This window comes from Ranitomeya variabilis, chromosome 2, assembly GCF_051348905.1.
Source record: "Ranitomeya variabilis isolate aRanVar5 chromosome 2, aRanVar5.hap1, whole genome shotgun sequence".
NCBI classification, from domain to species: Eukaryota; Metazoa; Chordata; class Amphibia; order Anura; family Dendrobatidae; genus Ranitomeya; species Ranitomeya variabilis.
In genome coordinates this window covers 1006468528-1006493210 of record NC_135233.1, presented here as the reverse complement: position 1 = coordinate 1006493210, position 24683 = coordinate 1006468528, and the positions used below count along the sequence as shown (strand labels likewise).

General features: G+C 46.5%; 1 protein-coding gene across 1 annotated transcript; it reads right to left on the bottom strand.

Moving 5' to 3' along the window:
* Positions 1–1979: 1979 nt before the first annotated feature.
* SRPRB (SRP receptor subunit beta) lies at positions 1980–23253 on the bottom strand. Its single transcript, XM_077291267.1, has 7 exons — positions 23003–23253; positions 20490–20584; positions 17252–17329; positions 15967–16049; positions 15106–15242; positions 4926–4980; positions 1980–3037 (listed from the first exon to the last, which is right to left on the bottom strand). Exons 1-7 carry the CDS (start codon positions 23133–23135, stop codon positions 2827–2829), a joined length of 792 nt encoding a protein of 263 aa, XP_077147382.1. The 5' UTR covers positions 23136–23253; the 3' UTR covers positions 1980–2826.
* Between the last annotated feature and the right edge of the window lie 1430 nt (positions 23254–24683).

Genomic DNA, 24683 nt, shown 5'->3' with positions numbered 1-24683 from the left:
CCCCTAATTGGACGCGAGTCAACTTTTCCCGCTGCCAAAGTAAAACGTATTCTCCAAAAGTCCAAAGCCCCAGATGAAGAAACACAAAACTTTCATTTAAACCATCCATTAAAAACAAACAAACAAAAAAAAAAAAAACAACATTGTAAACTTTCAGCCAAAAGTGTTTTTTTGTGAAGCAAAAATTGAGAAAGAATAATACATGGCACCCCTCGTGCCTCGCTGCATAGTTTACACAGAAATTTTAGAAAAAGATCTGGATCACAACGGGGAGGACTCCCACAATGATAATATGCCTACAAAATTATGAAGTCACAGCCTGCAAATGAAATTTAAATGAATGAAAAACAAAAAACAAAATCTATACAATTACAAATGGTGTTCAAGGTTCTCAGTGAAGATTCAAAGATACACACCACACAGATGGAATTTTGCGCAGTAAAACGAGAATCACTAGCAAAATACAGTCTACAGGGAATTAGTGCAAAATGTGTCAGCTAATCTCAATACATAAATGGTAATAATAATCATCCCTACACAGTACACAATATGCATCATGCTTTATGGTGTATGTCCAACAACCCCCAAAGTGTGTATGGCATGGGCCTGTGACACATACACCATAAACCATGGGTAAGGAGTGCCTGGCTATTTAACTGTATGATTGCCAAGTTCCATATGCACAGGGTGTGCTACACAAGCGTGCTATTTTTTGTGCTCCCCTTTGCATCAGGGGCATATTGTGTACTGATTATTATTACCATTTATCTACCGAGATCAGCTGACACATTTTGTACTTATTCCCTATAGATCAGTGTTTCTCAACTCAAGAGCCACCAACACGTCAAGTTTTCAGGATTTCCTTAGTATTGCACAGGTGATGGAATTATCACCTGTGCAATACTAAGGAAATCCTGAAAACATGACCTGTTGGTGGCCGGAGTTGAGTAACACTACTACAGATTGTTTCGCTACTGATTCTCCTTTTACTGCCCAACATGCCATTTGTGTTGGGTGAATCTCTCCTTTTGAGTCTTTACCGAGAACTAGTGATAAGCGAATATACTCGTTACTCGAGCAAGCTCGGGGGTCCGCTGAGTATTTTTTAGTGCTCGGAGATTTAGTTTTTATTGCCGCAGCTGAATGATTTACATCTGTTTACATCTGTTAGCCAGTATAAGTACATGTGGAGATTCCCTAGCAACCAGGCAATCCCCACATGTACTTATGCTGGCTAACAGATGTAAATCATTCAGCTGCAGCAAGAAAAACTAAATCTCCGAGCACTAAAAAATACTCTGAGGACCCACGAGCATGCTCGAGAAATCCCGAGTAACGAGTATATTCGCTCATCACTACTTCATTGTATATAATTTTTTTTGTGTTTTTTTTTTATTTTAATATTTTCTTATTTGGAGGTTGTGACTTCAATTTTGTAAGCATATTAGAGTTTATATAGAGCAGTAAAACTAATGTTCCTAATCTTTGCTTTGAATAATATTCAAGCTCGCAGAAGATACTCTATGATTGTCTCCCTGCGGCTGCTTGTCTCACAGCTGTTCGACGGCTGCAACCCATGCAGGGATCGCCTAACATGCAGCCACGAGAACTCAAGCATAGTATTTGAGCACACGAGCATGCTCACTCATTACTATTCCTAATGCATCACGTTATGGCACGGACCAAGTAACTAACTTGATTTGTCAGAAGCGTGCACACTAATGCTGGGGCTGAAGAGCGCTGCTGTAACATCGCTCCATGATGTCAGGGAATGAGATGCCATTGTGATGTCAAGTCTCAAAAATGCCAGCAGGCTTGGGGTTTTTTGCTCTTTGCTTGTTGCACCTTCATTTGCAATGTAGCAGCATAATAGAGCAATTTGTATAAGGCCGCTGTGTAGTCACACATTGCATATGCTGGATGCAGAGCTTGGCTATCACCCTTACTAGCAGGGTCTCCCACAACTGCACATTACACGATTGGAGGCACAACTACATTTTATTGAACATAAATATGTGCTGGTAAAAAAATATTCTATTCATACAGGTTATCAATAGACATGTGCACACCTTGTAATTGCTAAGGCAGCAGAAATTCTGTAACCATCAGTTATTCCTAAAAATCCATGATCGCTTTTTCGCATTATCAGGCGTGCTTTCAAGGGGTTGTCCACTTGTTAGATATTGATGATCTTTCTTTGGGAAAAGTCATCAATATCATATTGATGGGGGTCCCAAAACCTGACCGATCACCCGCTACATCGTTGGTTGATGTTACAGTGTAGTTAGTGACAGCACAGATCCGAGCACCGTGTCGAGTACGGCAGCACGGCTCCTATACAATCAAATTGACTCTATACAGTGTGACCACAGCTCTAAAAATCCCTTTAAGAGCCTCTGCTGATATTTCTAGATAAATAGTTGGCAGAAGGAAAAAAAAAAAAAATACTTTGGCCTCGAATATTGTCATAAAAAGCTCTGAAAAGTTGCAAAATTTTGGCCCAACTCGAGGTAGTGGTAAAATTTTGCAACTTATAGCTCATTTTTGCTCAGCTCTGACAAAGTTGGCCGAGCTGGGGCAACACCCACTTGTCACATTTTACTCTAATCCTCGACTGAAGTGAGATTAGTGGCAAGAAACACACATGCCACTTGTCAGATGCTACCGATTCATAAGAGGCGTGAATCACCTCGGCAGTGTGACTTCACCCCTCACCAGGACCCGCGTGAGCATCGCCGATCTTCATGAAGCAAGGCCTATTTATTCACAGCAACGCCGACACATGACATATAATTGAGTTCAGTCAGTCTAGAAGCCATTTTTCCCTCAGGCCAGCTTTGCCAGCCATCCTTCCACGTTGCCTAGATTTGCGTCCCCTTCCTTTCCGTCTCTCGCGCTGCACTCCAGGAATTCAATCTTCAGAGGAAGTTGGGAGAACTCAAAGTCTTTCCCTTTCTTCCCTAGCTGTGTGGTTGCTGGTGAATTGGTGCCTTCCAGGGTGCTGGGAGCTGCCGACTGGGTGACACGCAGGGTATTCCTATTATAAAAGGAGAAGGACACCACAGGTTATTACCTGGCACACAACCTCCCATCCATTCCTCCAGTATCTCTACTGCTTGGTCCAGGTACAGCGTCTGCACCAGATCTGAAGGCAACTACGGGAAGTTTACCTTCCACCCACACAGAAGCAAGACGCATCACTACATAGCGAGACCAACTTACTAGTGTAAAGTCTGGGAAAGCTGGGTAACGGGGCTGTGATGGCGTCCCCATTCAATTCCAAAAACAGATCAAGAAAAACACTGGCCAAAGCAACAGAATCCTTCAAAGTCGTTCTGTCAAACTGTAAAAAGTTTTAACGACTTAAGGTAATCCGTCATTAGGTTTTTGACACCAGCATCATGTAGGGGCAGAGACCGATTCCAGTGACATATCACTTACTGGGCTGCTTGCTGCAGTTCTCGGAATGCTGAGCTCTGTATAAGGGTATGTTTCCACATTCAGGATTACATCAGGATTTTATGCAGGTAAAATCCTGACCAAATCTGCACCTGAGGTCACTGGCAGGTCACCTGTGTTGTCCTTGTGTTGTTTCTGCATTGTAAGGACATGCTGCGTTCTTAAAAGACGCGCCGCATGTCCGTTTCCACGGGTCTGCCGCATGCGTCTTTTAATGCATAGTGGAGACAGGATTTCATGAAATCCCCTCCATTATGGTGTAATATCTGGACGCTGCGTGTTTGATGCTGCGGCTCTAAGAAGCGTCAAACATGCAGAATTTCCTGACCGTGGAAACATACCCTCACAACTGATCACCAGCTTTCTGGGTGCACTGCCCATAGGCAGAAAGGTGCCAATCAGTGGCGGGTTATACAGCGTTCAGGAATATGGAGGACTTCCTGGCAGCAGGTTTACTAGACCTACAGTGATAAAAAAAATAAAACAAAGTTTTAGAAGCAAAATATTATATAAACTACAAGACACATTGCTGGAATCAGGGTATTTGTCTGTACATGGTGCTGCTCTCAGATAAGGTGGCAAAAAACAGGTGACGGATTCCCTTTAAAAAGGGTTCGGACAAACCCTAGGTTAAACTCATCATGAATGGTCTTCCTGCTGTAATCCATGCAGAAACTTGACAGTAACTATTCCATTTCCTGCAGCAACACCACAAGGGAAATAAAGCTTTACATGGTGCCCATTTCATTCAAAAGGCTGTTTAATGCAGGACCAGTCCTCCAACACAAGAGATGCTCTAATGCCATGTCCAAACTATGCGGGAAGAGAAAGCGTACGCTAGTCACATCGGAATTCAATGGGGCCCAATTCACACGCAGATCCACTGGCACAGTGATTACAATCTATCATTCCATACCGATACTTCTGGACCGCACATGGACTATAAACGTCCGGGCAGTCCACACTTTACTCTGTACTGAAATTGTAAATCAATGCAGTCTAAGCAGATTACACAAGATCATGCAGATATGGGGAGCCGACTGTCAGACACAGCCAGACTCCCCACAGAAAACAAATGTGATTACTACCATGCTTCCCATCTCTCCATACACAGTGCTGAACCTGTGTGTACACATTAAGAAGCGCTGTCAGGAAGTCCTCCTCAACACCCTGCAGTCGTGTGATTGCTGAGTGTAAAAAGGAAGCAGAAAAGGTGTCCCGCTATGCAGTCAGGAGGCTGAAACTTCCCTGTAACTAGGACAAATATACCAGCCCCAGTCACAGGGGAAATCAGCAATGAAAAGAATGTTTTAATATGTTAAAATGCCTCTTTTAAAGACCTTTAGGGAGGAACGTACATTCACAACACTTCTGGGTAAGTCCATCCTTACTGTATAATTAGCCCTAACAATGTTTCACTGAAGCACAGAAGGGAATAAGCTAGAAATACTTATGGATGCACTTACAATTCCCGCTCCAGCTGCTGCTGTATAAGTTTAGCCGACTTGGCCATGGATATATCTGTTAAGAGGAAAAACATTGTTAAAACCGATCTACAAAAAGTTCTGTAACCCACTTTTGTCCTAAAGAAATAGCTAAAAAGGACGCAGACAATCGTATCGCCTACAGCCGACTGTTCACAGGGGGGGGGGGGGGGGGGGGGAAGAAGTTTAATCCCTTAATGATTGGTCAGATTTGAAAAAATGTGCCAAACGTGACTCCATGCCCCTGAATATGATAACTGAAAAGCTTCAACATTTCCATGGGATTTTGAGATTGCTTTTTATTCATGATACATTATATTAATAGTGAACTTGTTGCAGAGTCCTTGAGCTGGCAAACTATCAGAAACCCCCACAAGCCAGCCTATTTTTGAAACAAGACCCCTAAAAATTCATCTACGCGTTTGGAGAGCAATTTGAACCCACATGTACAGGTGCTGCTCACAAAATTCTAATATCATCAAAAAGGAGATTTTTGTGTACTCACCGTAAAATCTCTTTCTCTTAGCCTCTAATTGGGGGACACAGGACCATGGGTGTTATTGCTGCTGTCCACTAGGAGGCGACACTATGCATAATCTGAAAAAGATTAACTGTGGCTCCTCCTGTGCAGTATACACCCCTGGACGGCATCAGCCTTCTCCAGTTTTGTGCAAAAGCAGTAGGAGGAACGTAACATGAATAACATAATTATGCCTGTAAGAAGGCAACTATGTACGAGCTCAAGAAACAATATGAGAACTCAACAGTTACAACAGCCCGGAAAGGGCAACAGGGTGGGAGCTGTGTCCCCCAATTAGAGGCTAAGAGAAAGATTTTACGGTGAGTACACAAAAATCTCCTTTACTCTGTCGCCTCATTGGGGGACACAGGACCATGGGACGTCCTAAAGCAGTCCCTGGGTGGGAAGCAATGGACGAATATTGTGCAGACAGGCCCGTACACTTAGGGCACCGCCGCCTGCAGGACACGTCTACCCAGGCTCGCGTCCGCTGAGGACTGGGTATGAACCCTGTAGTGTTTAGTAAACGTGTGTAAGCTAGTCCAAGTGGCCGCCTTACACACTTGTTGTGCCGAAGCCTGGTGCCGAATGGCCCAGGAGGCCCCTACCGCCCGTGTAGAGTGTGCCGTAATGCCGGCTGGAAGAGGAGAATTCTTAAGGCGATACGCCTCTTGTATGGTGGATTTGATCCACCTGGCAAGAGTAGCTTTGGAAGCTGGCATACCCTTGTGGCCGCCTTCCGGAAGGAGGAAAAGGGAATCAGACCTCCGGAAGGACGCAGTCCTAGACACGTATATACGCAAAGCCCTGACAAGGTCAAGCGTATGCAGAGCCTTCTCCACTCTATGAACCGGAACCGGACAAAGGGATGGTAGTGAAATTTCCTCATTGAGGTGGAAGTCGGACACAACCTTCGGGAGGAAGGATGGGACCGTACGAAGAACTACCTTGTCCTGGTGAAATGCCAGGAAAGGCCGTCTGCAGGAAAGTGCTGTCAGTTCAGACACCCTGCGTAGCGAGGTGATTGCCACCAGGAAAACCACCTTCTGGGAAAGAAGGCGGAGCGGGACCTCCTTAAGAGGTTCGAAGGGTGGTTCCTGCAATGCTGTCAGGACCAGGTTGAGGTCCCACGTTTCTAGTGGTCGTCTGTAGGGGGGAACCAATCGGGAAACCCCCTGAAGGAAAGTCCTTACTTGCGGCTTGGTAGCAATGCGCCTTTGGAAAAGCACTGAGAGGGCTGACACCTGGCTCTTAAGCGAGCCCAAGGACAGCCTGGCCTCCAGACCCGATTGGAGAAAACCAAGTACTTTGGGTATGGAATAAGGGAGTGGGATCTGGCCACGAGATTCGCACCAGGTAAAGAAAGCTTTCCAGGTACGGTAATAAATCTTGGCAGAGGCTGGTTTCCGTGCTCTGATCATGGTTCCAATGACATCTGCCGAGAGCCCTGCCTGGGTTAGAACCCAGGTCTCAAGGGCCACGCCGTCAAATTGAGAGCCCCTGAGTTCTGGTGGTAGAACGGCCCTTGTGATAGAAGATCGTGGCGGTCGGGGAGACGCCAAGGGGCGTCTGCTGTGAGTTGTACAATGTCGGCGTACCATGTGCGTCTGAGCCAGTCTGGTGCAATGAGGATGGTTGGAACTCCCTCTTGTTTGATCTTCCTCACCACTCTGGATATCAGGGGGAGAGGTGGAAAAATGTACAGAAGCTGGAACTGGGTCCAGTCCTGAACCAGAGCGTCTGCTCCGAGCGACCGCGGATCGTGTGTTCTGGCAATGAAGTTGGAGACCTTGGCATTGAAATGGGATGCCATTAGGTCCACATCCGGGGTCCCCCAGCGGAGACAGATCTGTTGAAAAATTTCGGGATGGAGAGACCACTCTCCCGAGTCTATTCCTTGTCGGCTGAGGAAGTCTGCTTCCCAGTTGTCCACACCCGGAATGTGGACCGCCGAAAGAACCGACCCTGTGTCCTCCGCCCAGCGGAGGATATGTGACACTTCCCGCATCGCCTGGGTACTGCGGGTCCCCCCTTGATGATTCACATATGCCACAGCCGTGGCATTGTCCGACTGTATCCTGATGTGAGAGGCTGCCAGTAAGTGATGGAAGGCCCTCAATGCCAGTAGGATGGCACGAATTTCCAGGATGTTGATGGGCATGGTCGCTTCCGCTGGGGACCATTTGCCCTGTGGTGTAGGTGCACCGCACCCCAACCCGTCAGGCTCGCGTCGGTGGTCAGGACCTTCCATTGACCTGAGAGAAAGGATTTCCCCTTTGCTAGCGAGGTTGGCTTGAGCCACCAGTGCAGGGACCTCCTGGTTGACGACGTTAGCTGGAACTCCCTGTCGAGAGAAAAGGGATTCCGGTCCCAGGACTTGAGAATGGCTAGTTGGAGAGGTCTGAGGTGAAACTGGGCAAATGGGACAGCTTCTATTGCCGCTGCCATCTTGCCGAGAACTCTCATGGCAAACCGGAGAGATCGAGGGGGTTTGCGGAGGAGGGTGCGAACTGCTAGTCGGAGAGCCAGTGCCTTGTCCTTGGGAAGGAGCACTAGACCCCTGGAGGTGTTGAATAACATTCCCAGGAAGGTCAGGGACTGACTCGGGGTTGGTGATGACTTTTGTAGGTTGATTAACCAGCCCATGCGACTGAGAGTATCGGTTGTGATTGAGACGCTGAGCTCGCAGTCCTTGAAGGTGGGAGCCTTGATGAGTAGATCGTCCAGGTATGGAACGACTACTATGCCTCTGGAGTGCAGGACGTCCATGGTGGCTGCCATGACCTTGGTGAACACTCTGGGAGCCGTGGCGAGTCCAAAGGGGAGAGCCACGAATTGGTAGTGGTCCTGGCCTATTGCGAACCTGAGAAACCTCTGATGGGCAGGTGCAATGGGTATATGCAGGTATGCGTCTTGTATGTCTATGGAGGCGAGATATTCTCCCTTCTCCATGGACGCAATGATGGACCGAAGGGACTCCATGCGGAAATGACGGACCCGTACATATTTGTTGAGCTGTTTTAGGTCTAGTATGGGCCGTACACTGCCTCCTTTCTTGGGAACTACGAACAGATTGGAGTAGAACCCTCGGAAACGGTCGGTCGTGGGTACCGGTACTATGACTCCTGATTGACAAAGCGAGGAGACCGCTTGGTGGTAGGCTCGAGCCTTGGCTGGCGGTTTTGGGGGGACAGAGAGGAAGAACCAGTCCGGTGGGTTGGAGGTGAAGTCTATTTTGTATCCGGAAGACACTAGTTCCGTGACCCACCTGTCTTCTGTAATAGGCAGCCAGACTTGATGAAAGAGCAAAAGTCGGCCGCCTACTGGTGTGGTGTCTTCCGGAGTCCGTGAGTCATGAGGAGAAGGTCTGAGATTTTCCTCCTCTGGGCTTAGACTGGCCTGCTTTTGACTGCCAGGTCTTGTCCGACCTTTGCGTCGATCGTGAGTTGTCCCTGCGTGGGGAACGGTTACGATTTTGTACTGGACGCGAGACGGACCAGCCGGAGGAATTCCGAAAGGATCGGAATCGAGTTTGGTTACGCTTCTTGTAAGTGCGTTTAGGTTTCAGTTGGGGAAGAGAAGTACTCTTACCCCCTGTGGCGTTGGATATCATAGTGTCCAACTGTTCACCGAAAAGTCTCCCACTGAGGTAGGGGAGGTGCGTGAGGGACTTCTTTGAGGCTGCGTCCGCTTTCCATTCCCGCAGCCAGAGGATACGCCGAATCGTGATGGCGTTTGATGCTATCCCCGCGACTCCCCTTGCTGAATCCAGAGCTGCATGGAGCATGTAATCTGCTACAACAGCAATTTGAACCGCTTGGTCCGACAGTTCAGGAGCGGATGCTTGGAAGGCTTGTAAATTGTTTGCCCAGGCCAGGATGGCCTTGGCAGCCCAAACTGAGGCGAACGCGGGAGCCAGGGATGCCCCTGCAGCCTCGAAAATTGAACGAGCCATGCGTTCTACCTGCCGGTCTGCTGCGTCCCTTAGGGTTGAGCTATCTGGCAGTGAAAGGAGGGTCTGTGCTGCTAGCCTGGAGACTGGGGGATCCACTTCAGGTGGATCTGTCCATTCCTTGGTGTCCTTCTGTGGGAAGGGGTACCTCGCCTCCAGATATTTGCGATTAGCGAATTTTTTCTCAGGCTGTGAGAGCTGTTTTTTAAGGATCGCCTTAAACTCTGGGTGGTTAGAAAAAACCTTAGGCGGCTTCAGAGGTCCTTCAAAGGAAATCTGATGTTCTGGGGCCTCTGGTGGCGGATCAGAAATGTCCAGCACCCGATGGATGGACGATATTATGTCCTCAACTAGCGCTGTATTGCTAGGAGGGATTGGGATCAGGGACCCCTCAGTTTCTCTGTCTGAGTCAGAGTCGCAGATGCCTTCCGAATTCTGTGTATCACTGAGGCGTCCCCTGCTGGGTGAGCTGGGGAGGAGGCCTTCTCTGGTTGGGGATTGCGGAGATCTGCATTGTCTGTCCCTGGAATGGGACGGTCTAGATGACCTGGAGCAACGGTGTCTCTCCCTAGAGGGGGATGACCGTGTGCTATGGGATGACGCAGATGGACTTGATCTATGGATCCGCTTGCGTCCTGACCTAGACGTGGATGTGCCAGGGGCATCTTGTTCCTGAGTCAAGCTCTCCCATTGTTGGGTAACGGTCATAGCCGGGGCATGACCCTGCAGAGCCTGAAGCAATGTGGAAGTTAGGTTATCTATAGACTGCGTCATAGATTGCGATAACTGAGTAGCCCATTCCGGTGTGGCATTAGACACCGAGGCATTGGCAGGGGCTTCTTGAGGCTGTGACAGTAGTTTGTATACAGTTCTGACAATGCGGGTACGTGCTGCTACTGGGGAGAGCGGTCCCGCAGGCTGTGCAGAATGCATAATAGCAGTTCTGCCTGGTTCTCTTAGACCTTGAGCCCGGCATAGTGCACAGAGTGCAGAAGTGCTGCCAGCAGATGGACCTTACAGGGGTAGAGAACCTACAGGGGAGCCTTATAGGTAATATGGATTCACAGCTGAGTAAAGATAACCCAGCTGTGATCTTACCCCACCAGTGTACCCCTAGGTCCAGCGCCGAAAATCCACAGTCCTGTGCCCCCCGGAGACTGGCTGCCTGGTCCTGCAGACCGGGAGATGCAGGGTTAATCTGCAGCCGAAAATGGCTGCAGAGACAGAGGAGAGAGGAGGAGAAGGGGGCGGAGAGCTGGAAAAAGGCGGCAAGGCTATAAAAAACCCGCCCTTTCTGTCTCGATCCGCCCCTTGTATGACACTGTAGAGTGTCATATTTGTCATCCGGGGGGGCGGGCCGGGGGGCGGAGAGGAGGCTGCTGCTTCAGCTAGGCCGAAGCCGGGGCCTAAATTAGATGCCTGAGGCCCAGAAGGGCTCCAGGCCGGCGCGAAAGTCCGGGAGGGGGTCGGATCTGAACCGGACCCCTCCGGATTTGAAGGCAGGATGGCGGTGGGGCTATAAGCGGAAGGGGGAGCCCGGCTGGGGTCCCCCTGAGGCAGTATAGAGCTGGTGCTGCCGCAGAGACAGGGACGCAGGGAACCCTGTGTCTGTATGTGCCATGCCTGCCTGCACTCCCCCCGGCCCCAACAGGAGCCCGCAGCTGGGCTGGGGTCCCTGGATGCAGGCGCAGTGTGCTGGCCCATTGCTGGGAGCTGTAGGATGCTGCCTGTACAGGCCTTACCTGAGGTGTCTCAACCTAATACCCCCAGAGGGGGATAGGGAGGGTGCTTTTGTCACACACCTTCAGGGGCCTTTATCCTCGCCTCGACCTCAACCCAGAAACCAAAAGGAATTGGGGAAGGAGGGGGGTCTCGACTTCGAACCAACACCCGAGAGGTTGGGGAAGGAGCAGCATGGGGAATAGCCATCTCAACTTCAACTGGGCACCCCATAATAGGGGGCCGAGGAAGGAGCCATGCCGGGGGTCTCACAGGAGACCCTCTTTTCTTCATCTGTAATCCCGTCGGAAAACGGGAAACGGAGTAAAAAATCTTTAGGTGTGCCTCCTTTGCGACACTAAGCAAAAACTGGAGAAGGCTGATGCCGTCCAGGGGTGTATACTGCACAGGAGGAGCCACAGTTAATCTTTTTCAGATTATGCATAGTGTCACCTCCTAGTGGACAGCAGCATAACACCCATGGTCCTGTGTCCCCCAATGAGGCGACAGAGTAAAGTTAATTTCTTTCAGTTCTTCAATACAAAAAGTGAAACTCATTATATAGAGTCATTACAAACGGAGTAATCTATTTTATGTGTTTATTTCTGTTAATTATTGTGATTATGGCTTACAGCCAATGAAAACCCAAAAGTCCTTACCTCAGTAAATTAGAATAATTAACAAAAAACACCTGCAAAGGCTTCCTAAGCATTTAAAAAGGTCCCGTAGTCTGTTTCAGTAGCTCCACAATCATGGGGAATACTGCTGACTTGACATATCCAGAAGGCAGTCGTTGACACACTCCACAAGGAGGGTAAGCCACTAAAGGTCATTGCTAAAGAAGCTGGCTGTTCACAGAGTGCCGTATCCAAGCATATTAATGGAAAGTTGATTGGAAGGAAAAAGTGTGGTAGTAAAAGGTGCACAAGCAACCGGGATAACCGCAGTCTTGAAATGATTGCTAAGAAAAGGCCATTCAAAAATTTGGGGGAGATTCACAAGGAATGGACTGCTGCTGGAGTCATTGCTTCACGAGCCACCACACACATACGTATCCAGGACATGGGCTACAAGTGTCAAATTCCTTGTGTCAAGCCACTCATGGCCAATAGACAACGCCAGCAGCCTATTACCTGGGCCAAGGAGAAAAGAACTGGAAAATAAATGGTATAGTCTCTAACTGGGTCGCTGTGACCAATGGGGTACCGCAGGGGTCGGTATTGGGACCTGTTCTCTTCAACATATTCATTAATGATCTGGTAGAAGGTTTACACAGTAAAATATTGATATTTGCAGATGACTATGTAAAGCAGTCATTACAAGAAAAGATAGTATTCTGCTACAGATGGATCTGGATAAGTTGGAAACTTGGGCTGAAAGGTGGCAGATGAGGTTTAACAATGATAAATGTAAGGTTATACACATGGGAAGAAGGAATCAATATCACCATTACACACTGAACGACTTGGGGATCCTAGTTAATGATAAACTTACCTGGAGCAGCCAGTGCCAGGCAGCAGCTGCCAAGGCAAACAGGATCATGGGGTGCATTAAAAGAGGTCTGGATACACATGATGAGAGCATTATACTGCCTCTGTACAAATCCCTAGTTAGACCGCACATGGAGTACTGTGTACAGTTTTGGGCACCGGTGCTCAGGAAGGATATAATGAAACTAGAGAGAGTACAAAGGAGGGCAACAAAATTAATAAAGGGGATGGGAGAACTACAATACCCAGATAGATTAGCGAAATTAGGATTATTTAGTCTAGAAAAAAGACGACTGAGGGGCGATCTAATAACCATGTATAAGTATATAAGGGGACAATACAAATATCTTGCTGAGGATCTGTTTATACCAAGGAAGGTGACGGTCACAAAGGGGGCATTCTTTGCGTCTGGAGGAGAGAAGGTTTTTCCACCAACATAGAAGAGGATTCTTTACTGTTAGGGCAGTGAGAATCTGGAATTCCTTGCCTGAGGAGGTGGTGATGGCGAACTCAGTCGAGGGGTTCAAGAGGCCTGGATGTCTTCCTGGAGCAGAACAATATTGTATCATACAATTATTAGGTTCTGTAGAAGGACGTAGATCTGGGGATTTATTATGATGGAATATAGGCTGAACTGGATGGACAAATGTCTTTTTTCGGCCTTACTTACTAACTATGTTACTATGTTGCTCAGTGGTCCAAGGTGTTTTCAGATGAAAGTAAATTTTGCATTTCATTTGGAAATCAAGGTCCCAGAGTCTGGAGGAAGAGTGGAGAGGCCAAAATCCAAGCTGCTTGAGGTCTAGTGTGAAGTTTCCACAATCAGTGATGGTTTGGGGAGCCATGTCATCTACTGGTGTAGGTCCACTATGTTTTATCAAGACCAAAGTCAGCGCAGCCGTCTACCAGGAAATTTTAGAGCACTTCATGCTTCTCTCTGCTGACAAGCATTTTGGAGATGGAAATTTCATTCTCCATCAGGACTTGGCACCTGTCCGCATTGTCAAAAGCGCCAATACCTGGTTTAAAAATAACAGTATCACTGTGCTTGATTGGCCAGGGAACTCACCTGTTCTTAGCCCCATATAGAATCTATGGGGTATTGTCAAGAGGAAGATGAGAGACACCAGACCAACAATGCAGATGCCACGCCGCCTTGATGCAGTTATTGATGCAAAAAGAGCCCCGACCAAGTATTGAGTGCATTTAGTAGACCAACATTTCCGATTTTAAAATCATTTCTCATGCTGGTGTTATAAAGTATTCTAATTTAAGGAGAGGAGAGGAGAGGGAGAGAACTGAAAAAAGTTAACTTTTTGATGATATTCTAATTTAGTGAGAAGCGCTTGTTTATATTGTGGTTAAAGGGACCAGAAGTAGATTAAAGTGCGAGATTTTGTGTTCTGAGACCAAATGTAGCGTTTTTTTGAACCTGAGATTCATAAAGTCCAGACGTTGCTCTTGCTGGAGACTCAGGTTCTTTAGATGTTAGTTTAATAGTTTTTTTTTGTTTTGTTTTGTTTTTTTTAATCATTCCTATTTAGAAAAAAAAATATGTAGGTAAGAAATAGCTAATTTTTGGAATAAAAATGACAGTCACAGGTACACTTTAAAAATTGAACATGTCTCCTCTAGAATCACATTATGCCTGCAGGTGTAAAGGTGATTCTGCATTCAAATAACGTACCGTATTCTGCGGACTATAAGACCCGGCAACACCCCCAAGTTTGTTTTATAGTCCGATTTTGGCTTACTGGGTGTGGGGGTAAGGGGGGACGGCGGTGGAGAGGGGTTATCTCAGATGTGACGCTGCGGGCCCTGAGCTTCAAGAAAAGGTTGGTGGTGAGGTATTGAGCCAAGATCTCAATCTGCGCATGCGCCGACTCCGGAGGACATTTTCCTTAAGCAGTCCTAGGACCCGGCTCCTGCCTCACCACTGACATTTTCTTGAAGCTCAGGGCCCACTCACTGTTTCGTTAAGCGATGACCACTCCGTGCACCGCCCTGATGACTGGAGGAGAGTGAATGCAGGGAGAATATAAAACGTAATTTTTTCCCTGTAGCCGCATCACAAATAAGCCAGCCAGGTATGATGTAAAATGCTATAAACCTGCAAAGTAACCCTATATCTGCAGGAAAACAGCGTCTCTAGTCTTCACATTGCGTTAGCAGCAGCCCGTTCAGCACATACGCTAATGGGCTGCTGTTAACGCAAGTGCCGACGTTCCATCGCGCTAGCAGTGACGGACCCGGAAACGCTGCAGTCTCGGGTTCGTCACTCAATGACTGCACATCGCTAGCGCACCCACGCCCATTGTGGGCATGTGCTAGCGATCCATCCGACATGGCATTCAATGGCGGCGTTAACGGACTACGTTACACCGCGTTATGCCGCGGTGTAACGTAGTCCCTTTAATGGAGTCACTGAACGCAATGTGAACCCAGCCTAAGCCTTTCTGGACATTTTAGAAAACAACTCACCTTGCTTGTTGCAGGCAACCAGAATTGGGGGATTGTTTCGCAACAACGTAGCATCAGTCAAAATTTGGTAGAAAAATTCTGCCACCTCCTTTACTTCACGCTGGAATGATGAACTGTCCACTACAAAAATCATAGCCCTGCAGGATTACAGAAGAGATGATCAAATTATTGCGGCCGCATGCTATTAAGATATTTTTATTAAACTTTTTTTTTTTTTTTTCTACTTTCAAAAAAATATTTGGGATTCTACTTTAAAAACAACACACAGATAGTACTTGCCTTCCCCGATCCATCGCCTGCTCCGGTATTAGCTGTCACGGCAGTGGTGACATCACGACTACAGCAAACATCACTGCTGCAGACAATCACTAACTTAACAGTTGTGCCAAGGACAAGTGACAAAACAAAACCCTTAAAGGCTTATTCCCATCTTCATCGATTGTTCTTGTACATACAAGCACTTTTGCAATTTACTGCTTAGATGCTCTTGAGATATTAACCCTTTTCTTTAGTCTACAGATTAATGCCTTGAAGACAGACCACCGCTGCCATATAGTGGCTATAAGCTCGTATATGGTCTTAACGGTGGCTGTGGGTTGCTGGAGCACGCCATTGTCTCCTAATCCTGGCCATCTTCAGTGCAGCGCTTAGAAGCTAGACAGAGGTCGTTTCCTAGGCAACGAGTTGCAAACAAGAAAAGTTCTAATACCTGAAGAATGGCTGCAAAGTGCTTGTATGTACAAACTATCCGACAATATCCATCTACGAAGATGGGACTAACACTTTAAATAATAGGCAACAGTCAATATGATTTCTATAACTAAAATTAAGCTTATTTGAATGACAGATCTTATACATTACCTGACGGACGTCTTATACTGGTCCAGGAACTGGAGTCTTAGACTTTCATGACCGGGAACATCAACTAAGGTGAAACTAGAGCTCTGTGGATGCAGTAACAAGAATAAGGAGAAAAGATCGGTGATATGGACATAAATCCCTAAAATCCAATAGTCTGACCCTTTCTGGAAATCTGGCAATGGTTTAGTGCACAGAATTGTAATATAATGTGAGATTACCCAGAGCCTGACAAGGGACATTAATATCTCCAAATCAAAGTATTAACAGCAGATTTTGTAATAATTGGGTTGTTGAACATCAACTATTAGGAGTCAGTTTCAAATTTTGGCTTCGAGGTGGAACTTGCTGCACCGGGCGTCACATCCTGTCTGCCAATCGCATGGGGCACTAATTCTAGTACAGTCCCTGCTCAAGGAACATACAGTATTTTTCTGACTATGAGACGCACCCCAGGTTTACACAGCAGAAAATAGGGAAAACAATTAATCTTCCCTGGTGCTAAAAAGTGGAGGGCCATTTATTAATAATTTTAATGCACTGGGGTAAAATAGGGAGGTAATCGATCTACTGTCAGGATTTCCCTGCAGTATTATATGCACACAGCTTTGCTACATACTGTATACACACACACACACACACACACACACACACACACACAATTTGCAGTTCCTTCCAGGCATGTGATAACTCCAAGACCTGAAGAGTCCTGGAGCTTGTCGGGTGGCTGGTCCTCAGACGTACAGTCTCCGTTAAAGGTCCGGGAGCTTCCTCTCCTGCTTTGCATCGATCATATAGGTCAGTGAGGGGCAGGAGGAGAGAGCAGCTCTCGGTCACCGGGAAGTATGCGGTGTCAGCGTTCTCTGTCACAGGAAGCTGCCTTTGGACTAAACGATGTGCACACTTTTTATCAAGAGTTTTTCTTGCTAAAAAGTGCATCTTATAATCTGAAAAAAATTCAGTAATTCGTGAAGCAGCAGTCTGAGGACCAGCATGTCATCTCTATTCTCCTGTAACCAGATGAGTATATTTACGATTAGCAGGCCGGACGTCACACCATTGTAGCAAGTGCTGCAATTTCCACGTGACTGAGGGAAACACTAGATGGAGAGTGAACAGCCCCTTTAATAATTTATATTAGACCTTCTTCTTTTTGGTGCTGAAGTCACAAAAATTGGTGACAAACAAAACTAGAACGCAATAGTGATTTTGTGACAAATTCATAAAGCATGTGCGCCATTTTGAAGAATTGGGGAGGAATGTACCCTGTAATCTCAAGCTCTCTCACCTTCTCATTCTTCCCTCTGTAGATTGAGGAATTTGGAGAAATGGAAGTTTGGGTTTGCCGGAATTTTCCATTTAGGAACTGAAAGAAGAGAAAAAAAATAAATAAAATGAATTAAAAAAAAAAAAATAAAAAAAATAAAAAAATCTTCCAGGTAACGAGCCTACATTTCTGTAGCCTACAGTTCTGGTCTCCGGTGTATAAGAAAGATATAGCTGAACTAGAGCGGGTGCAGAGAAGAGCGACCAAGGTTATTAGAGGACTGGGGGGTCTGCAATACCAAGATAGGTTATTACACTTGGGGCTATTTAGTTTGGAAAAACGAAGACTAAGGGTACCGTCACACAGTGCAATTTTGATCGCTACGTTGGCACGATCCGTGACGTCGCAGCGATCGTATGATTATCGCTCCAGCGTCGTAGACTGCGGTCACACGTTGCAATCACGGCGCTGGAGCGATGCCGAAGTCCCCGGGTAACCAGGGTAAACATCGGGTTACTAAGCGCAGGGCCGCGCTTAGTAACCCGATGTTTACCGTGGTTACCAGCGTAAAAGTAAAAAAAAAAACAAACCGTACATGCTCACCATCTGATGTCCATCCGGTCCCTTGCCGTCCGCTTCCCGCTCTGACTGTCTGCCGGCCGGAAAGTGAGAGCAGAGTGCAGCGGCGACGTCACCGCTGTGATCTGCTCTCACTTTCCGGCCGGCAGACAGTCAGAGCGGGAAGCGGACGGCAAGGGACCGGACGGACATCAGATGGTGAGCATGTACGGTTTTTTTTTTTTTTACTTTTACGCTGGTAACCACGGTAAACATCAGGTTACTAAGCGCGGCCCTGCGCTTAGTTACCCGATGTTTACCCTGGTTACCAGCGAACGCATCGCTGGATCGCTGTCACACACAACGATCCAGCGATGTCAGCGGGTGATCAAGCGACGAAAGAAAGTTCCAAACGATCTGCTACGACGTACGATTCTCAGCAGGATCCCTAATCGCTGCTGCGTCAGACACTGCGATATTGTAACGATATCGCTAGAACGTCACGAATCGTACCGTCGTAGCGATCAAAATTGCACTGTGTGACGGTACCCTAAGGGGTGATCTTATGTTAATGTATAAATACACGAGGGGACAGTACAAAGACCTTTCTGATGATCTTTTTAATCATGGACCTGAGACAGGGACAAGGGGGCATCCTCTACATCTGGAGGAAAGAAGGTTTAAGCATAATAACAGACGCAGATTCTTTACTGTAAGAGCAGTGAGACTATGGAACTCTCTGCCGTATGATGTTGTAATGAGTGATTCATTACTTAAATTTAAGAGGGGACTGGATACCTTTCTGGAAAAGTATAATGTTACAGGTTATATATATTAGATTCCTTGATAGGGTGTTGATCCAGGGAACTAGTCTGATTGCCGTATGTGGAGTCGGGAAGGAATTTTTTCCCCAATGTGGAGCTTACTCTTTGCCACATATGGTTTTTTTTGCCTTCCTCTGGATCAACATGTTAGGGCATGTTAGGTTAGGCTATGGGTTGAACTAGATGGACTTAAAGTCTTCCTTCAACCCTAATAACTACGTAACTACATTCTTTGGATCATCAACATTCGCACAGAGATCCTGACATGTTCTGTGGCCCCTTCTAGGTTTCCTAGATGCGCTCATACCCTGCATCTGCATCATAGTAACATGTTAAATGTGAAACAAACCAAAGTGCATAAGATTCTCCATCATTCCTGCTCCTTCGATCTCCAGCATTTCTTGTTTGTCAGTCCCACGGGATGACATCCACGACTGCCAAGCGCCACCACATCACAGTGTGTTATCGTGGATGGGATGCCATAGTGATCTGGCACAGTGGGGATTGGCACAGGGTCCGTACAGCGAGCATCACAATTACCTTGTTTAAATACATATCAAAGGTTTACACTGCCAGCAAGGCTCTAGACTGACTTGTGAATGCCACTTATAAAAATCAGGTAAAAGCATCTTGTGCCGTCTTGTTCTGGGTTTATTCTGCACAATTGTGGCCATAAAATGACTGCCGAGTCGACCAGCTACATGCAAGCTGAATAGTCAGTCCTTCCCCGTGGATCTGCTGAATAGAGGAGGCGATGGATATTGCAGGACACTTACACGCTTCAGTTTGTAATTTGATCACGCACAAGCCAAAATGCCCTGGTTTAAAGGGAAGCTGTCACCAGGTTTTTCCCATATGAGGTAAGGCCAGTACATGTAATCCCTGATATACAGCATTATAATACGCTGTATACATGCCCCTAATCCACCCTGCGAGACAAAGACATTTTCCTATGCTCCCCTACGGGGCGGTCAGGTACAATGGGGGGGTTGCTGGTAGGGTCCGATGCCTCCTCTCTTCTTGCAACGTCGTCCTCCTTCTTGCTTCGTGTGGATGATGCGTACTACGTCATGCACAGTGCCCAGCATCGCTGGACACTGTGAGTGACGTAGGAGCCGCCAGATAAACATCAGCGACCCTAATCTGACCGGACCACCCCATAGGCAAGTATATTAAAAGGTCTCTTTCTGGGGTATTGCTGGCTGGATTGGGGGCAGATATACTGTGTATTAGAATGCTGCAGGCCGGAGATGAATGGTACTGGCCTTACCTCATATGGGAAAAGTCTGGTGACAGGGTCCCTTTAAAAGAGACTGTTGAGTAATAAGTTATCAGCAATCCCCTAGATAGATAGATAGATAGATAGATAGATAGATAGATAGATAGATAGATAGATATCTCCCCCCATTACAAAATGGCAAATGAGGTCAGATGCCCGACCGCCACTCCATTCATTCTCTATGGGGCTGCTGGAACAAGTGACGTCCGTGCTCAGCAGTCCCATAGGGGGTGAAAGGAGTGCAGGTCACACATGCAGACTACCTTGTACATTCTAATGGGGATAAGATTTCCCCCATTCCGCAGATCAGCGCGAGTTCCAGCGGTCGGACCACCACCGACCAACAAGTCATCACCTACTACTTGGATATTTTGTAGGGCGTTTGTTGGTCTATTTACACAGACGTAACAGTAAGGAATGAAAATTCTTACAAAAAGCTCGCACGGAAATCATTGGATTGTCTAAATGGGAGCGTAGAAACTACAACTACTTAACATCTATACACGTGCTCATCATCAGGGCTACTATGTGAGCTCACAATGGTAAAACCTGATCTACATTAGCTACAGACAAAAGATGCCAGTGCTGAACAGCATACCCTGCAGAAGAGGAGGCTTTTTCCGGAGTCACACAAGCCCACAAGTAGCACGGCTCTGCGGCTGCTCTGACGTCCCCGCAGCAATCTCCAGATCACTAAAGAAGAGGAACCAGAAGTTAGAACATCGGTATCAGAGCTTGAACATTCACCCCATGCCTTCAGGAATAATCATAGAGCTAGAAACTCCTACACGTGGATACTAAAACCTATTCCTGGAGCATCACCCAACCAAAGCCGCACACACCTAAAATAAGTCACTATTTCAGAGTCTATAAACACTAACATAATGAAGTCGTAGGAGACATCTGTAGGGTCCATGGTACAGCTTGTAAAACCAACAACTATTACTGATTTTCCAGCAACTGGTACAGTGGTTTGCAAAAGTATATACCCTCTTAGCTTTTTACCCATTTTGTTGCACTACCACTTCTGTTTCAATATTTTTGTAATCTGATTTGTGTGTGATGCTTTATCACCATATCTAATTTGGCGACGTGAGAAAAATATAGGAATAAATTAAATTTATTGGGATCAAATTACTGAAAATTGGTATGTGCATATGTATTCACCCTGTTTGCTATGAAGCCCCTAAACATTCTTGTGCAAGCAGTTACCTTCATAAGTCCCATGCTTAGTGAAAGGAAGTCCCCCTGTGTGCAATCTAAGTGTCACATGGTCTGTCAGTATATACACTTTACCTTACCTGAAAGGCGCAAGAGCCACCACTAACCAAACACCATGAAGACCAAGAAGATCTCCAAACAAGTCAGGGACAAAGTTGGTGAGAAGTAAAAGTAAGACTTGGGTTATAAAAAAATAAAAAATATCCCAATCTCTGATGATCCCATGGAGCACCATCAAATCCATTATTATCAAATGAAAAGTACATGGTACCACAACAAACCTGCAAAGAGAGGGTCGCCCAACAAAACTCTCAGCCTGGGAAAGGAGGGTATTAATCAGAGGCAGCACAGAGACCAAAGGTAACCCTGAAGGAGCTGCAGAGTTCCCAAGTAGAAACTGGAATATCTGTCCACATGATTAGAATGAGCCGTGCACTCCGTAGAGGTGGCCTTTATGGAAGAGTGGGGAGAGAAAAGCCTTTACTTACACACAAAAATTGTAAGGTTCATTTTGAGTTTGCCAAAAGACATATGGGAGACTCCTCAAGTATATGGTGGAACATGCTGCTGCCACCACCATCCCCACAGTGAAACATGGTGGTGGCAGAATCATGCTTTGAGGATGTTTTTCTTCGGCAGGGTCAGGAAAAATGGTCTGAGTCGAGGGGGAAGATGGGTGGGGCAAAATACAGGTATATTCTTTAGCGAAACCTCTTTCAGTCTGTCAGTGATTTGAGACTGGGACGGAGGTTCACCTTCCAGCAAGACAATTACCTAAAGCATACTGCTAAAGCACTCGAGTGGTTTAAGGGGAAACGGGTAAATGTTTTGGAGTGGACTAGTCAGTGCCCAGACCTTAATCCAATTGATAATCTGTGGTCAGAATTGAAGATTGCTGTTCATCAGAGGAAACCATCTAACTTGAAGGAGCTGGAGCAGTTTTGCCTTGCAAAATGGGCAAAAAATCCCAGCGGCAAAATGTGGAAAGTTCATGGAGACTTACAGCTGTACTTGCTGCAAAAGGAGGCTCGATAAATATTTTATTTTGGGGTGGGAATAGTTATGTACACTGACGTTTTCAGTTATTCTGTCCTATTTGTGGTTTTCTTCATAAAAATAACAACAAACTAAATGTTCACAGTTGTAGGCATGTTATTTACATGAACTGATACAAACACTGGTCTTTGCATGTCAGATATTCTTACAACGCACACTGACAGTGTGCTCCCCTTCAGGCCATTTGTGATCAGAGCCAGGAGAGCGTGCACTGCCACTGTGCATATCACACAGTACACAAGAATCTACTGAGCATCTGATGGCCCCTAATACGGAGATCACTGATGACGCTTTGTTCAGGCCGGGGGCTCCAGCAGGGCCCGCAGCCTGTGCCCCCAATGATGCTTAGTTTCAGTATCCCAGCATGCACGGCGATTCTTAAACGAAGCATCAAAGAGGAAGTAGAAAAAATAAATAAAGCAGTTTGTGTAGTGAGGGGACAATAGAGACTTTTTAATTAGAATGCTGTATATTACACAAGATATTAGACTGTGGCATTAAACAGATTGGGATGTTTCAGACCACCCCTTTACAGGAGAGACCTCCCCGGCAGGTCCTATTCTAAGCCTTATTGTGCTCCCACTGATCCCTACTCCCTGCTGCAGCCTCCATACACCAGCGAGAACTGGATGAACAGCGGATCTGGAGCGGTGAGGGCGAATGTTACTCCTCATTCCTAGATTTGTCAGTCACATTCAGGTATAACTGACACTGTATCACACAGGCCTATGGCACCTTGTACTTGGCCCTGCAGGATTGGTAGGTAATCCTGAGACTTGTGGTGCCGCAGCTGGAGGGACACAATGTTATATTGTTATTCATGCTAATACTCACCCAGGCTGAGCAGCACCACAACCAGCGCCGCCACCACTGACAGCACAGTGGGGTCCAGCCGGGCAAGTTCCTGGGTGATAAACTCCATGTCTGACAGGAGCTGGCCGCTCACATTCTCTTCCACCGCCGCCATTGCTGTCACGCTTGCGCAGCCGCAGTGCGCTTTACAGCCTACAGCGCATGCGTCCTGCACCCGGCAACGTGTCACTCGCTGCCAACCACTGAGCTGTCCTGAGTGACTGACAGGAGCGGTGCTTGATGGGAGCCGGGGAACGTGACGTAAAAAGAGGCGTGGTCACTGCACTCAGCTGCAGAGGGCAGAGGCAGCGCTCCGGCGTCAGTGACCTGGCTGCAGCGCTGACTGCTGAGACTTGTAGTGCCCCTATAGCAATGGCGTCTCCGATAACACTGCCCATAGATGCAAGTTGTACACTGCTATGGGTGACGGTCCACATGGCCACAGTCAGAGGGGTTTGGGGAGATTTTCTGAGGTTTTGCCCTTATAGTAATGTGCATAATGTATGAGCTAGGGTGGGCTTGTAATGTGGTGGGCATTGTTGGGGTGCACATGCCCCTGACACGGCGGCCGGGGTCCGGGGTGCTACAGAATGTGCTTATAGCATTGTGCACCTTCTCCGTAAGGAAAAATGCGAAGAAAATGTACAATTTTTCACTGTCTACGCGCTCGGCCTTGTTTTATGGTGGCCGAGATCTGGATTTGATGGACAGCGTCCATTTTACCACATCGCGTACCGGAAAATGAGTAAAAAAAATTCAGCGTAGGGCAAAATTGTGAAAGAACGGCAATCTTGTGTCTTTTTTTTTTTTTTTTTTTTTTTTACATTTTAGTGGTGAAAAACAATTCATAATTTTGTGAAGAAAAAAAAGAAATTGCCGCCATTTTCAGAGACAAAACACTCTTATTTTTCCATTGATGGAGCCGTGCCACTTTTTCTTGTATTTTTTTGTGACGCTGAAACAACTGAAAATCTTCCAAATCTGCCATTTTTTTGTTTGTTGAATGTTCATCATATTAGACTTTTTATCAATTATGTTTATTAATATTTTCTTGCTTTATTTTACAACTGGATTAATCAGGGGTGTAAACTTATAGACTTTTTCAAAAACTTTTTTTTACTTGAGGGGACGTTGACCTACAATTCGATGGCATCCGCTATATACTGCAATGATAGAATATGACGCATCTTACTCCATCACAAACTTTCATCAAGACTTCAATCGGCCCTAACACTTTCAGAATATGATGTAAAAATGATTATTTTGTTATGTGTAAGTAGAACAAAAAAAGATGTAAATTGAGCAATGCTGTAATCATACTGACCCCGACTGAGAATAAATTAAAGGTACAATTACGGTAATACCGCACAGTGAAGACCATCAAAAACAATTCCATGTGTGCTTTTTTTTTTTATTCTGCTTTCCAAAAAATGTAAAAAAGTTATATGTTCCCCAAAATATTATCCTGCAATCCTGTGTGTGGATTAGACAGGTGGTCTTCCGTGTCTGTGCCTCGCTCCACTGTGGTTTCCGGGCGTTCTGAGTCATTCAGCGGTAAACTCAAACCCCTGGTCTATTGTAGTGTCACCTGCAAGCCAGGGCTGTGGAGTCGGTAAGCCAAACCTCCGACTCCACCAAAATGGGCTCCGACTCCACAACCCTG

Excerpts from the sequence above, each read along its gene's own strand:
- SRPRB (XM_077291267.1), bottom strand. The coding sequence starts at position 23,135 with ATGGCGGCGGTGGAAGAGAATGTGAGCGGCCAGCTCCTGTCAGACATG. Across the intron at positions 4,981-15,105 it reads GGTTGCCTGCAACAAGCAAG|ATATATCCATGGCCAAGTCG; the intron begins GTGAGTTGTTTT and ends TCCTCTTAACAG. Across the intron at positions 3,038-4,925 it reads CAGCAGCTGGAGCGGGAATT|GAATACCCTGCGTGTCACCC; the intron begins GTAAGTGCATCC and ends CTTTTATAATAG.